The sequence below is a fragment of the Nanorana parkeri genome, unplaced genomic scaffold (assembly GCF_000935625.1).
Source record: "Nanorana parkeri isolate BGI_ZX_2015 unplaced genomic scaffold, ASM93562v1 scaffold3232, whole genome shotgun sequence".
Taxonomy (NCBI): Eukaryota; Metazoa; Chordata; class Amphibia; order Anura; family Dicroglossidae; genus Nanorana; species Nanorana parkeri.
Window position 1 is genome coordinate 48,379 of NW_017309500.1, and position 15,674 is coordinate 64,052.

A 15,674-nucleotide genomic window follows, 5' to 3' on the forward strand; every position below is an offset into this window, starting at 1 on the left:
ACCAGCTATAGAGGACTACAAATCCCAGCAATACATTATACAGCAATGCAGAATACCACCAGCTATAGAGGACTACAAATCCCAGCAATACATTATACAGCAATGCAGAATAGTATGTGAATTTTCTACATTATCTGTGCTGCTGCTCTGCTCAGGGATGCCGACCTGGTAACTTGGGCAAAGGGTCTCAGCAGGGGTGAATGTGGAGGATTGCAGCTGGGAAGATGTGGAAAATTGCAGCAGGGACAGATGTGGAGGATCTTAGCGGAGGCAGATGAGGAGGATTGCAGCAGTGGCAGATGCAGAGGATTGCAGCAGGGGCAGATGTGGAAAATTGCAGCAGGGACAGATGTGGAGGATCTTAGCGGAGGCAGATGAGGAGGATTGCAGCAGTGGCAGATGCAGAGGATTGCAGCAGGGTGGATGTGGAGGATTGCAGCAGGGGCAGATGCAGAGGATTGCAGCAGGGGCAGATGCGGGGGATTGCAGAAGGGGCAGATGCGGAGGATTGCAGCAGGGGCAGATGCGGGGGATTGCAGAAGGGGCAGATGCGGAGGATTGCAGCAGGGGCAGATGCGGGGGATTGCAGAAGGGGCAGATGCGGAGGATTGCAGCAGGGGCAGATGCGGGGGATTGCAGAAGGGGCAGATGCGGAGGATTGCAGCAGGGGCAGATGCGGGGGATTGCAGAAGGGGCAGATGCGGAGGATTGCAGCAGGGGCAGATGCGGGGGATTGCAGAAGGGGCAGATGCGGAGGATTGCAGCAGGGGCAGATGCGGGGGATTGCAGAAGGGGCAGATGCGGAGGATTGCAGCAGGGGCAGATGCGGGGGATTGCAGAAGGGGCAGATGCGGAGGATTGCAGCAGGGGCAGATGCGGGGGATTGCAGAAGGGGCAGATGCGGAGGATTGCAGCAGGGGCAGATGCGGGGGATTGCAGAAGGGGCAGATGCGGAGGATTGCAGCAGGGGCAGATGCGGAGGATTGCAGCAGGGGCAGATGTGGAAAATTGCAGCAGGGACAGATGCAGAGGATTGCAGCATGGGCAGATGTGGAGGATTGCAGCAGGGGCAGATGTGGAGGATTGCAGCAGGGGCAGATGCGGAGGATCGCAGCAGGGCAGATGTGGATGATTGCAGCAGGGGCAGATGCGGAGGATCGCAGCAGGGCAGATGTGGATGATTGCAGCAGGGGCAGATGCGGAGGATCGCAGCAGGGCAGATGTGGATGATTGCAGCAGGGGCAGATGCGGAGGATCGCAGCAGGGCAGATGTGGATGATTGCAGCAGGGGCAGATGCGGAGGATCGCAGCAGGGCAGATGTGGATGATTGCAGCAGGGGCAGATGCGGAGGATCGCAGCAGGGCAGATGTGGATGATTGCAGCAGGGGCAGATGCGGAGGATCGCAGCAGGGCAGATGTGGATGATTGCAGCAGGGGCAGATGCGGAGGATCGCAGCAGGGCAGATGTGGATGATTGCAGCAGGGGCAGATGCGGAGGATCGCAGCAGGGCAGATGTGGATGATTGCAGCAGGGGCAGATGCGGAGGATCGCAGCAGGGCAGATGTGGATGATTGCAGCAGGGGCAGATGCGGAGGATCGCAGCAGGGCAGATGTGGATGATTGCAGCAGGGGCAGATGCGGAGGATCGCAGCAGGGCAGATGTGGATGATTGCAGCAGGGGCAGATGCGGAGGATCGCAGCAGGGCAGATGTGGATGATTGCAGCAGGGGCAGATGTGGAGGATTGCAGCAGGGGCAGATGCAGAGGATTGCAACAGGGGCAGATGTGGAGGATTGCAGCAGGGCAGATGTGGATGATTGCAGCAGGGGCAGATGCGGAGGATCGCAGCAGGGCAGATGTGGATGATTGCAGCAGGGGCAGATGCAGGGGATTGCAGTTTACCACTACTCCTGACACCTGCACTCAACACACTGGGCTGTACATTACATACGCCTATCCCCTGCACTCTACTGTATATGTTATATTGTACAATACATATTCCTAACCGAAGTGTTCTTTTTATCTCAACAGTTGCTGGTTGCCAGGTAGTTTCTGACCATTTAATCTTAATCTTTGAGGTAGGCTCAGACAAAGTTATCTCTCTGTTTACAGGATATTCTGTGTGTAGAAAAGCATATGTAATGCAGAAGCTTCATTTTTTAAAGGGGTCGTTCTGAGGTTTATATGTGTCTGTGAGACTCTCTCTTGTAGCATGGTAATTAAAGCATAATTTTAGGACTGTGGCTTTTGTGTGTCTTGTATACAGCGAGTAGGCTCAGGTTCTATTTAATCATGCCCCTTTAAGCCCCTCCCACTGTCAATGCAATGGGACCATGTACTCTGCTCTGGGATCTCCAGGTCTTGTATAATCCTAGCAATGTCCCTGGCTGAAATATCAGTTTGGCTTGGACTATCCTATCAGATTGGGCACTGATTATTCTGCAGTAGAGTGATATCTGATTGGGGATTTCACATTATTCCTCTTTCTGCCTTCTCACGACATTGGTTTTAACACTTATTGTCTATATATAAAAGTCAGGAAGTCTGAGGAGGGTCATATAACTTCTGCTTCAAGGAAAGAGAAACACAACGTGCTGGTCTTAGACATCATGTCCGTCTTTCTCATCATCGTGTTTCTGTGTAAGTACAAAGTCTTTTATTTTATATTATCTGAGGGTCAGCTGAGAGCCGGTCCTCTGAGTTGATGTTACACACAAAGCTATGTGTGGACTATAGCACTAAAAGAATCTGCAGGAGGCTATATGTAAAATATTTACTCATTATATTTACTGTATCTTTATGGAAGTATGATGATTGTTCTTCTTACATAATATTTACTAAGGATGCTGTCCAGTGGGCCTTGTACTAGTTGTCTAATGAGACTTGTATGAGTTGCTTAATGGGTCTTGTATGAGCTTTCAAATGGGCAAATATAAGCTATATAATGGGCGATGTACGAGCTGTTTAACTGGCCCTGTATGAGCTGTCTAACAGGTAATGCTTGAGCTTTTCAGAGGGCCCTCTATAAACTGTCTAATGAGCCCTGTACAAGCTGTCTAAATGGCTCTGGTAAAGCTGTCTAATGGGCTACGCACAATTAAGCTGTCTAATGGGCCATGTACAAGCTGTGTATTGAGCTCGGTAGAAACTGCCTAACTGTCCCTTTACAAGCTGTCTCATGGGCCATGTACAAGCTGTCTAATGGTTCCTGTAGAAACTGTCTAGTGGGCCCTGTATGAGCTGTCTAATGGGCTCTGTACAACTTACCTAATAGGTCATGTATGACCTGTCTAATTGGCCCTGTAGAAGCTGGCTAATGGGCCCTGTATGGTCTGTTTAATGGGCCCGTGAGTATGAACGGTCAAATAGGCCATGTACGAGCTGTCTAACAGGCCCTGTACGAGCTGTCTAAAGGGCCTGGTAGAAACTGTCTAATTGGCCCTGTACAAGCTCTCTAATGGGGCATGTACGAACTGTCTAATAGGCACTGTATGAGCTGTCTAATGGGTCACGTACAGGGGCGTAACTAGACATCACAGGGCCCCATAGCAAAATTTTAGTACGAGCTGTGGCATATTGAACCAGGAAAGTATTGTTATATTTGTTTTGTATAAACTGCTGTTGGATTGAGGTCTTTATGGATTACACATCACAGAAAAGACCTATAGAAGTCATCGGAGCATTTCATGCCTAGAGTGTGTTGTATATAGTGATGATAAGCTGCAACTGTAGACTTGTCACACAGGCTGGAAGGTGTCCGTTTATCCTTCAGCAGAGTTTTGTTTTCAATGGTAAAACACAATAATGAAGGCAACTGAAATCTCTTTAGTGTGTACACTGACACACACAACTGTTTTGCACATTGAGCTCATATTGTGGACCTCAAAACATGGAAAACCACACCTGCAACAAGTTCGGCAATGCGGTATACCAAAACGCAAAGCACATAGTGCCATGCAGTATTGTTCATTTCAATATCACAAACTTTAGCATGTGTAACCAATAAGGGTAATGGTAAAGGACATCACTAGGGGTGCAAGCCTTCAATTGGACAGGCATAGCCACTTCTATAGCATAGACTTCTCATGGTAAATAAGGTTTGCTGGGTCAGGAGCCTCTGCCTCAGTACACAGACTATGCAGGCTGGTGGAGGAATAAAGAAGGATGCATAAAGTAGAGGGTGTTCTGATCTCTTCATTATAAGACTAAATGAGGGTTTCCAGCTGTGAAAAAAGGTGCCTGGTGGCTAAGTAGTGGAGGGTTGGATGGATGGTTTGATTAGAGGCCTAGGGTGGTTGCTGAGTGGAGGGAGGATAATGATTAGAGGGGTCTGCTTGCTGACTGGATGTCAAAATATGAGGAGTAAGTGACTATATCAAGGGGATCCAATTGTGAGAATAAACATCTGGATAGGGAGGTGTGATGGCTACATGTAGTGTTATAATAGATAAATGGAAGTGCACAGGGGCTGTATAAGAGGGGTGTATCTGTACTGACCATTAATGGGACTGGTGGTTACTTAATGGAGTGGCTACACAAGATTTGGTTGCCTAACCCCTCCTTCCAGAGCCACAGCTTTAATTTGCCAAGGTTTTCCAAGTTCCCCTCTTCTTACGGTTCCCCGGGGTCCTCTGTGAAAACCCCAAAACATTCCTGATAAAAAGTAAATATATTACATCCAACTAAATAACAGGAGGGGGGGTAAGAGCTTTGATATATTGTATACAGATTATTTTCTAAATAGTGTATTTTGTCTTTCAGCATTGACTATGGGAAGATCTGGTGAGTAGAGAGCAGGTACTGGTAATACACCATAAAATTGATGGAAATAATAATAATAATATTGGGTAAATGTGACATTTTGATCAAAACAATAGCCAACCTGTTTTGGGGGCCTAACCGATCTCCCTTCATTAGGCCTTGTGCAGGCGGGTGTTGGGGGAAAGCTGGATTTAGAACAGGTATCCTGAAATTGATTTCTCTTCCATGCATTATTGGCCTGTTGAGCATTCATGAGCAGTGTCCAGGCCTTTAGTTCATGCTAGAGATATCTATTCCAAATCTAGGCCCAAATTTACTAGAGACAAAGAGCGCAGGCTGGAGATTTAGTAAAAAAATATAATACTGCAGAGGATGCAGCTATGTAAAATTGTCGAGTAGCAGGACATAATCCGGGATAATGGGCCAAAATGTACTAGAGACAAATAAGGGAGATGTTTTCCTACAAGAATTATAACACTGCAGATATCAATGCTAGGCCCAAATTTATTAGAGACAAAGTTTTATTGGGATTTACTACAGGAATCAAGACACTGGTGAGGATACAGCGGTGTAAAATTGGCTTGGAGCAGGACATGATCAGGGATAACAGGCCAAAATGCCCTAGAGATAAAAAGAACAGGCAGATGTTTTACTACAAGAATTAAGAGACCACAGATAACACAGCAGAGTAAAATTGGCCAGCAGCAGAACAATTCTGAATAGCAAGGCTGGGCCCAAATTTACTAGAGACAATGAGCACAGGCTGAGGCTTTAAGATACTGCCTTGGATACAGCAGTGTAAAATTGGCCAGGAGCAGGACAGTTTTAATTTGGTATACTGTAGTACTTTGACTGCCTTATGCCTACATTTATTTTATCTTTAGGGAGAGGAAGGGATTCGGTGAATATGAGTGATATAATGTGAGGTGGAATAGGTGAACACTGTTCTTGCACTTAGCTTCATGTCCTATTAAAAAGTCAGCATCATAACCCTCCACCCCAATACTAAGAAAGAAAGGCAGCAAATGGGTTGATTACCCAAAGAGATAGCAATCAGAATTAAAGCAAAATGTCCAAACTGACCCAAATGTCTCCGTATTCAGGTTGCTTTCCCTATTCCTTGCCTTCCTTTATTCCCTGATTCAAGTTCCTTTTTTTCCACTGAGGCTCTGAGACACTGGGGGTGATTTACTAACCTAAACACACGCACGCACCAGGTGCGTGTGATTTTTACACAGCAAAGCGTATTTATCAACCAAAAAGTCTCTATAAGCATATTTCCACTAATGCCATATATGGAAAAATCATGCACATGATGCATATATAATGCTGCTTCACAGTTTAGACAAAAATGGTTAGCTCATGCATTTACATTCCTGCATTCATCAATGCAAGCAACACAATGTAGAGCTAATTTACACAACAGCACCTTGCAATTCAGGGCAGGGCTTTGCACAACACACCTGCTGGGTGTGTACACACTACAAAGGTGTCTAGATTCCACCCATAGATCATGCTGGGAGGGAACACACTACAGAGGTGTATACTTGTTCGTGGCGTGTTTATAAGGTTAGTAAATCAACCCCTATGGCTGTTCCCTGCCCCTCCATTTTATAGTGAGGGGGCTGACTTTCCCAAAAGCCCTTTTAATCACATTTCTAAGCGTAAATCTCAAACCTGCAGGATTTCCATTAAACCCATGGTGGGGGCTAAACCCAACATCATCCCCACTGTCCACCCTGAACTTTATATAATGGAATCGTTTTACTGGAACCCAATTATTTCTAAAGGCTAGACTGATTAGGCCGTTTCTTGTAACTAGGGATGCACCGATACTTTTCGAGTACCAGTGCAGATATTTGGCATTTTCATGAGAACTGCCAGGGTTGCAGCGGTTGCAGCTGGGACCTGGCTCTGGCACTCCACCACTGTCCTGAAATCATTAATCTGTATTGTTTTAGAAAAACTATCACATGACACTAAACAAAAATGTATCAGTACTTGTATCTGAGAGAACGTGGACAAGTATCAGTACTCGTACTCGCAAAACTGGTATTGGTGCATCCCTTTATTTATATTTATAAAAACAAAATCATACAATAAAACAGAGATGTACAAATCCCAGGAGCTCCGTGTGCTCCTTACAAATGACAGCGGCCTCCTAACTTTTGAATTTTTCTCTAGTCTAGTCTTGGAGCCGGAAAAGTATCTGTACTTGTACTTATACCGAGTACGGTACTTGGTATCGGTGCATCCCTAGGTGTAACTGTCAGAATCATGTACTAGTGAAAGATAAACGTTCTCATCATTGCACACAGAGACTTACAAATATGTATGTGTGTTGAAAAATGTAGATGTGCAGGAAATGGACCCATTTCTAAAGAAAAGGCAATGCGGCTTCCACAGCACGTAGACTGTATTTTCACATTGGCAGGAAGTCAGTGAGAAGATCGGAATGTCCCAGTCTAGATGATTGATGCCCTGGCTTCTAGGTCTTAAGGAACAACCTACCGGTCTTCAGGAAACTTTTTTTTACATTTTTTTTCTCTACTGCTTTGCAAATACAGACGCCACTTCTTGGCATTAAGAGGGTTATTAATAACGAAAGAGGACAAAAGGGGTAGATGTGAAATATTCGACATGTGAATACAGTAATACCTTGGTTTACAAGTAACTTGGTTTGAGAGCGTTTTGCAAGACAAGCAAACATTTCTGAAAAATTTTGCTTTGATATACAAGCAAATGTCTTGCAAGAAGAGCAACATTTTGTACAAAAGCACCACCCGAATAAGGCTGTAGCAGTGCGAGCGATGAGTCTGTTTAACGACAACGCAATGTCACATTGGATAGATTCCTTGTTAAGGTTTCACGAAATGAAAAAGATTCCATTGAGTCAAGAGATAGCAGTGATTCCGTTAGTGATAGTGAAAGTCGTCCTACGCAATAATCCTCCTCTCTCTTGTCCCTCTCACACCGGCCACAAAAGGTACCGGTAATTGGTTAATTTTTCTTTATATTTTATACGTTATTATATTACAGTACAGTATTGTAATCATTTTATATGAATATTTTTGGGATGTGGAACGAATCATCGGAATTTCCATTATTCCCTATGGGGAAATTCGCTTTGATATACAAGCGCTTTGGATTACAAGCATGCTTCCGGAACGAATTATGCTCGTAAACCAAGGTATTACTGTATAAGATATGTGTGTATATAACTGTTCCTTGTTCAAACAAAAAAATTAAATATCTTCACAGCTTGCTGCATGTGCTATGTACTGTATGTGTTTATGTGTGAGCTCCTCTCTTCTATAGGAGGTGCCATCAGACCGGTGGTGACCTTCACACCCAACTGGGGGAATATACTATGGGGTGACTATGTGTCTCTAACATGTAATGTGCCATCTACTGAACCAGAGGAACTCCGGACCTACTACTGGTACAAAGACACCCAACCAATACCTGGAGATCAACAGATCCTTCTAATCCGGTTTTCACGTGTACAGGACAGTGGAGAATACCGGTGCAAGATAAGTGCGGGTGATTTCAGTGACCCCGTCTTTCTTAATGTCACAGAAGGTCAATAATTTCACTTTTATAATTAGAGTTTGTTGAGCATGAATACAACAATAAAAAAGAAAATAAAAAGAATATAAAAAGGAAATAGACAAACTTTTTTTTTTTTTACATTTCAGGTCATGTCATTCTGCAGAGACCTCCCTCTGTGATTTTGGAAGGAGACCCCCTGACTCTGAGATGTCATCTTGTAAATGGTTATATTGAAATAAACACAACATTCTACAGAGGTGATAAGGAAATAAAATCATCAAATACGGACTCTGAGCTCCATATTCCTAAAGCAGAATTAAATCTGTCCGGACTATACAAATGTACCAAACACTTTCAACATGAAGCTGCTTCACATGTGTTTGTTCTCTCCGATGTATTCCGTATGTCTGTGAAAGGTAAGTTAGTGATATATGAAAGACATTTTGTATATGGTGTTGTCCTCTAGTTACAGGGACATATCAGTGTAACAGGAAGTGATCGTTATAGAAAATATGTGATATTTATTCACAGCAACGCCAAGGTTCATCAGACTATAATTACAGTACAATTTTGTTTATTAATGTATCTTCGGAAGCCTTGTTTGATCCAGAGGAAGAGAAACCTCCACAAAAAAAGTATTTCCTTTGTTTTAAATGGAAAATATAAAGGTTTTGTATTTATTTAACCAGTTGACATCCGCGGTGTTAAACCCCCTTCCCATCCAGGCCATTTTTCAGTATTCAGCGCTGCGGTACATTTGCTATATAAAATGTTGTTTTATAACGAAATAATGAATGAAGTGTGATTCCATGGCACGGATTTCTGGGTTCCTGAAACAGACAACATGGTAGCAGTGGCGTCACAAGGGGGTGCGGGGGGTGCAGCCCGCACCCGGGTGACACCAATGGAGGAGTGACACCAAAATGACTGACAGTCATTTGGTTGTCACCCCCTCTGAATAGTCAGGCACTCGGTCATGAACTGAGAGCCTGACAGTTTCGGGAAAGAGGAGGGAACCTGGCGGTATACCTTATCCCACCGGGTGACTGTCTCCTCCTCTCTCTGCCGGCGTCCATCATCAAGACGGCCGCCTGCAGGTATCAATAAGATCGCCGCACATGCGCAATGACGTCACGGCAGGGTGTCACCCGGTAACCGCTCCGGGTAACACCCAGCCTCGGGACGCCCCTGCATGGTAGAATGTATTTACCTACAGGCTCTGCTTGATGAAGGTGTATGTAGTTGTCTGCAGGTCATTTGGTACAACGTACAGAACATTTGTAGTCTTGGGGCGCTCTTTTATGCTGTAGTCACACCTAAGCGACACCTATTCAGCGCTTTTTTTTCCGTCTTTTTTGCACCTTTTTTTTTGCGAATTTTTAGGCGTGTTTTATTGAGCAGATTTTGATACATTTATGTAAATGAGCAAAACGTGTGTAATATGCTCACAAATAATAACAACACACGTTGTTCAAGTGTTTTCTATTGATGTCTATGGGACAAAACGCTCTAAAATCAGCAGCCAAGTAGCTCATGTAGTATTTCCTGCGACAGACGTATTTCTGCTTGCGACAAAACGCTGACATGTTCACTGGGGCCAAAGACATGAATGGGATTCCTAGTGTTGTCACACTGATTTATGTGTAACACACAGCTTAGGTGTGAAGGGGGCCTTATACAAATCCTGGAATAAAGTGTATCTAAATGCAGGAACAAAAGTGTCATATGATGCATTTAACCAGCCCTTAAAGTGGTGGCTGCATTGGTTTTCCTAGGCTTAGGTTTGAGGCATTTATTTCCCTTTATTTTCATTTGTTGATCCTGCCAGTAACAAACTTCCTGTCTTAAGATGGAGGAATCTGTTGCACTTTTTCCATTTGACCATAGAAAATCTGCAGAAAATCCATAAGGTGTATGTCCAGCTTTAGGCTGACAACACTAACTGTACCTATGGAGGCGCAGCGTTGTCACCCTGGGACATGAAGTGTGCTAGGATCACAGAACACCTCCCTGTCCTCATCTTTAATATATTGGTAGAAAACGTTTTGCAGCTCACAGAAGATATCTGGGAAAGCTAATAACAAAGCTGGAGATTGCAGTTTAGTCCACAGGAAGCAAAGAACGAGATCAACAGGTATTTTCTGTAGTTGCTGAAAACATTCTTAGCCTGACATATGAAAACAAATGTGACCACCACATCTAAGGCCCGGTGAGCTGCAATATATGACATTTTTGTTCTTAGCTTTACAATAACGTGTCAGGTTTTGGGCTCCTGGGTGTTCTGTAAGATATGTGAAATGACCTGTAGACACCTCTAGGTGCCCCCTTATCTTTTTTGTTTCCAGCTTATTTTGACATGGAAACATGTAGGCGGGGTTCATTCTCGAGGTGTTGCGTGTGTGTCCCCTTTGGGTTGGCTTTGGTAACCCCGTGCATGCAACACGACACCAGGCACCCCACGGTCAGGGGCCACGGCTCTGGCCTCGTGCAAACACTCCCACATGTGTAGTACTGCGTACACAGGGCCTCATGGCTTCCACCGCCTCTGCGGTCTTCGGCGCTTCCTCCCCCTCAAGGAGAAAGGCCACCATGAATGGCACCCTGTGTCTGGCATAGCCCCATTGCACACCTACCCTCCTCAGGATGGTTACAGCCACGATACAGTCCAACATCACACTCCTGTAGAACCCCACCTTCTCAGAGGTTGGAGGGGGAAGAACCAGTCCACAGATAGTCTTTTCTTGGTTTTACTTGAAAAGGATACGTTCAGCCACCCCCGAGTGGGATGACGGCACAATTCTTGTTAGTTGCATGGTGATACAGATTAGAGAGAGAGAGAAGAACAGCCCAGGTGCAGCCCAGAGTCCACGACTTATTTCGGCCAGAGGCCCACTGGCAAATATCGTTAGTCTTACAGCTCCTCACTATTCTCCAGAATCCCATCCTTGTCAGTCCTAGCTCGGTGGTTTCCCCCTCCAGGGGAAACTAGGGAATCTCTATAGTTCTACATAGTCCTAGGTCTGGTCCTGTCCTTCCCATGGACCAGCCTATGTTTTAGAAACAGTCTCCCTCCGGAGACTCTGCATACAGTCTTAGGCTTCTGCTCTCCTGTACTCTCTCCTCCCTTGCCCTCTCGGGCGCCCCCTATAAATCAGCTCTCCTGGGACACAGAGTCTCCCAAGGCCAGAGCTGCATCTATCTCCAGGGCCCCATGGGGGCATCTAGTGGCCGTTGGCCGTACTGCACCTACCTACAAACAGGTAAACTCTAATGTAAAGAATTTTCCAATCGTTTTTGAAAATGTGAAAAGGAGCCGAATGCTCCACTGGCTGGATAGAAGGTTGCCATAGGCAATTTGTGACATATTTCATATTTACCTGTTTACAAGGAGAACATTTCTGTAAAATGCCTTCACTATAATAAAAGCAAGAAAATGTGTAAAATCAGTAAGCCTTTCGCTACAGATGCCGTTTTTGTAGACATGTTAAAATGCACATTTAAGGCCTGAAAATCAAAAAGTATTTCCACTGTTGCAGCCAAATTGGAATGACACCTACTTTATATTTGTTACATGTTCCCATTCAGATAACAGAGCTTAAAAGAGAAGTATGGGGTCAGTGTTTTCCCCCATAGTTGTATTAAGGGTCACGGGAGGACATATACAGGTGTCCTCCCGTGACCCAAAGCTCAGTATACCGCGAGCTACTGCTTGCGGTATATTGAGACCCCCGCAGCCGGGACGGACAGTCACAGCTCTCTGCAGGGACATGATCGAGAAGTGAGCGAGTGACGGTATGCGTTCGCTCACTTCCCGATCTATTGAGCCGACCTGTGACAGTTTCATTGTCACACGTCGGCTCGATCTATGAGGATGAGGGATTTTCACTCACTTCATAGTTCTCCTTTAAACAATGAAATATTGCAGCGTACCTTTTTTTGATGATGTTTCTGCAAACTTCAGGACTGAAAAATTCTGCTTAGTTCTCCGTGTCTGGGAGGTTGGGGGGGTTTCCTATAATTAATCCAGCCTGTATTTTTCTGGCAGATTTGATTATCACTTGAAACTTGATGAGCAGGCTGTCCTCACAAAATATTAAAAACCCAAGGACATGAATCTTCTCCAATGAAACAGTTAAAAGATAATTTTTTATTATTATATTTAATTCTGCTGTGTGAATGGGAACATTATAGAGGAGGTTTCTCAAATGTGGCTGCAATAGTGAAAATACCTTTAAAGCTTCCCAAAAATGTTATGTTTTCTGAAAGCAGAGTTCCTGGACAACAAAATGGTGGCCCAATATTAGTGCAACTGTTTATCAAACCCAAATTTTCAGTAAAAAATGCATGAAATTCATATTAGTGCACACAAAACACATTATAATATACATTTTTTTGGTAAAATATAGACAATGAGATTGTGCCAGCTACAGAGATACCAGACATTTCATGACTCAAAAATTGCCTGGACCTGTGAAACAAAGAAAAACTTCAGTACCCCAAATTGTCCATAGGCAACAAATAAATGAGCTGTGCATGTCATCAGTTCATTACATCACGTTACCAGGGCCATATTTACTCTCCCTGCCGCCCCAAGGCCGGGTTCCGCAATGCAAGGAGAGAGGAGGGTGTGGTGGTGGAGGAGGGGAGGACAGACAGGCTGCACACATTTTACAAGTGATGGCGGAGATCACTTGTAAACGAGCAAGCGGCTTCCCCACACTACATTTAGTCCTGCCTTCCCAAAACAGGACTAAATGTAGAAAGCGCAACTTACCAACTGCAACTGTATGTTCCAGGCATCGGGGGATTCCACCCCGCTGCCGCCCCTCTGCTCCCTGCTGCCCCGAGGCCTGGCCTCGGTGGCCTTGTGGGGAATCCGGGGCTGCACGTGACGAGTAGAGAATGGGGAAGCGACGTTCTCTAGCCGTGTTCTACACTTTTCTTGGTCTGATCAGCTTTTATATACTTACATAACATGCACAGGTTTGTTATGTTATCGGTTACCCATATTTCTGACATCAGGGGCACAATGTTGGTGCACTCATTTATGTGAGGGAATTTTTATCTGATTTATGAAAGTTTTTTTTTTATATTGAAAACACTATGAAGACGCTTATATTTTATGAGTTACAATGTAGATCTTGGCGGCTCTAATCAGGGAAATACGAAATAAATCAGGGAAATCTCTCATTGTCATGATTCCTCTTCCAGAGCTCTTCTCTACCCCAAAAATAAAAACCCTGCTCAGGGTAATAGAAGGAGGTGACATGGTGATGAGATGTGACACCAGACTGGATCCGCTCAGAGCCGGCACAGAGCTGCAGTTTGCTTTCTACAGAGATGGACGGAATGTCCAGGAGTTCAGTGTATCTGATACATACAGAGTGCGGTCAGCTCAGCTGGAGAATTCTGGGAAATATACCTGTGAAGTGAGAACAGCGACTGACACTGTGAGGAAGAGGAGTGATGAGCTCTATATCCGGATACATGGTGAGGATGTACACCTGAATTAGGGTATTTGGCCCTGTACACATTACTTCTATACAATGATATACACATTTCACTTATTCATTCATCGACACTTAAAAGCTGAGGAACAGGACTTATAATGACCAAATCATCATCATATTTTTCCCTTTCAGAGCTCTTCTCTCCTCCAAAAATAATCACCACCCTGAGGATAACAGAACGAGATGACATGACGGTGAGATGTGACACCAGACTGGATCCGCTCCGAGGTGGCACACAGCTTCAGTTTGCCTTCTACAGAGATGGACGGACCGTGCAGGAGTTCAATGTATCTGATACATACAGAGTGCGGTCAGCTCAGCAGGAGGATTCTGGGAAATACACCTGTGAAGTGAGGACGGCGACTGACACTGTGAGGAAGAGGAGTGATGAGTTCTACATCCGGATACATGGTGAGGATGTAAAACTGGTTAATGCATGAACCCCTTATGGACCCTTTTGCTGCCAAGGCTTTTTTCCCCCCCCGTTTTTTGCACCTATGTTATAATCCACATTTTAGTTTAGTTCGAGCCGACGTGTGACAATGAAACTGTCACACGTCGGGAATAGATTGGGAAGTGAGTGAACACATACCGTCGCTCGCTCACTTCTCGATCATGTCCCTGCAGAGAGCCGTGACTGTCACTCACGCCTCCCTGCAGGGATTCCCCCCTCCCCGCTCCGATCCTCCAGCGCTGGCTGGCGGAACGGACGAGGGAGGGGGCGGGTACAGCTGGCTCTGCCTCTAGATAGGCAGAGCCAGCTTTTTACTCACTCACTCAGCTGGGTGGATCTCGACAGTATTGTCAGGATCCGTCCCGGCTGCGGCGGTCTCAGTATACCGCGAGCTGTAGCTCACTATATACTGAGCTTTGGATCACGGGAGGACACTAGTTTGTGTCCTCCCGTGACCCTTAGGAGAACTATGGGGAAAAACAATTACCCCATAGTTCTCTTTTAAGTGACATTAACAGGGTTATTCACAAAATGGTGAAGAGTTTGGAGAAGTGAACAATCTAGGACAACATAGCTGAACTGGAATGTAAGCTGAATTGGAGAATGTTTCCAAATCAGCTATTTTGGCCTAAATTGTTCACTTCTCCTTCCTTCTCCAAACTCTTCACCGTTTTCTGAATAACCCTGTAAGTGCCCCAAAACAAGTTTGGAGAAGAACAATCTAGGACAACATAGCTGAACTGGAATGTAAGCTGAATTGGAGAATGTTTCCAAATCAGCTATTTTGGCCTAAATTGTTCACTTCTCCTTCCTTCTCCAAACTCTTCACCGTTTTCTGAATAACCCTGTAAGTGCCCCAAAACACAATATAATACCCATTTATTAATATATAAAAGATGAGGTTACCACGAGTAAATAGATACCCAACATGCCCAGGTTAGAAATTGTGTGCGTCTGTAAAACTGCAACAAAATTCAGGACTCCAAAAAGTCCATAGACGACCCTTTAAGAACCCCCACAGGTCATCAGTTCAGAGATACGTGTAAATATTGGCCCTAGAATTATTGCTCTCACTCCGGCGTGCGCGGCGATACCCAACAGGTGTAGCACGATCAACGTTTTTGTATGTAGGCACACCCGACGCGTGTTAACGTGAGGGGCGGGGGACTTAAAAAAAAATGCTTTCGTCCAGCGCTCTTTCAGTGAACGTTGGCCGAAAGGATTGTGCAGGATCGATTGGGAAGGTCTGCAGCAGACCCTACCAATCGACTACCGATCACTGGGACCGCCGTGCCGCCTCACAGCCTCCTCCCTGCAACGCAACAAGGTAAGCAGGAGAGGGGGCTCTGAACTGAATTGTATTTTAGTTGAGGGGTACACTGACTGGGGTTGTTT

The 15,674-nt window shown here is 45.1% G+C and overlaps 1 protein-coding gene across 1 annotated transcript in view; it reads left to right on the forward strand.

The window, feature by feature from the left end:
- LOC108802946 (Fc receptor-like protein 3) overlaps positions 1-14,236 on the forward strand; it is a gene marked incomplete at its 3' end in the record, with an annotated part of 42,936 nt that extends 28,700 nt beyond the window's left edge. The window contains exons 9-10 of the mRNA XM_018574789.1: positions 13,527-13,805; positions 13,958-14,236. Of these exons, the coding sequence (XP_018430291.1) occupies positions 13,527-13,805; positions 13,958-14,236 (558 nt within the window). The remainder of the gene's footprint in view (positions 1-13,526; positions 13,806-13,957) is intronic.
- Between the last annotated feature and the right edge of the window lie 1,438 nt (positions 14,237-15,674).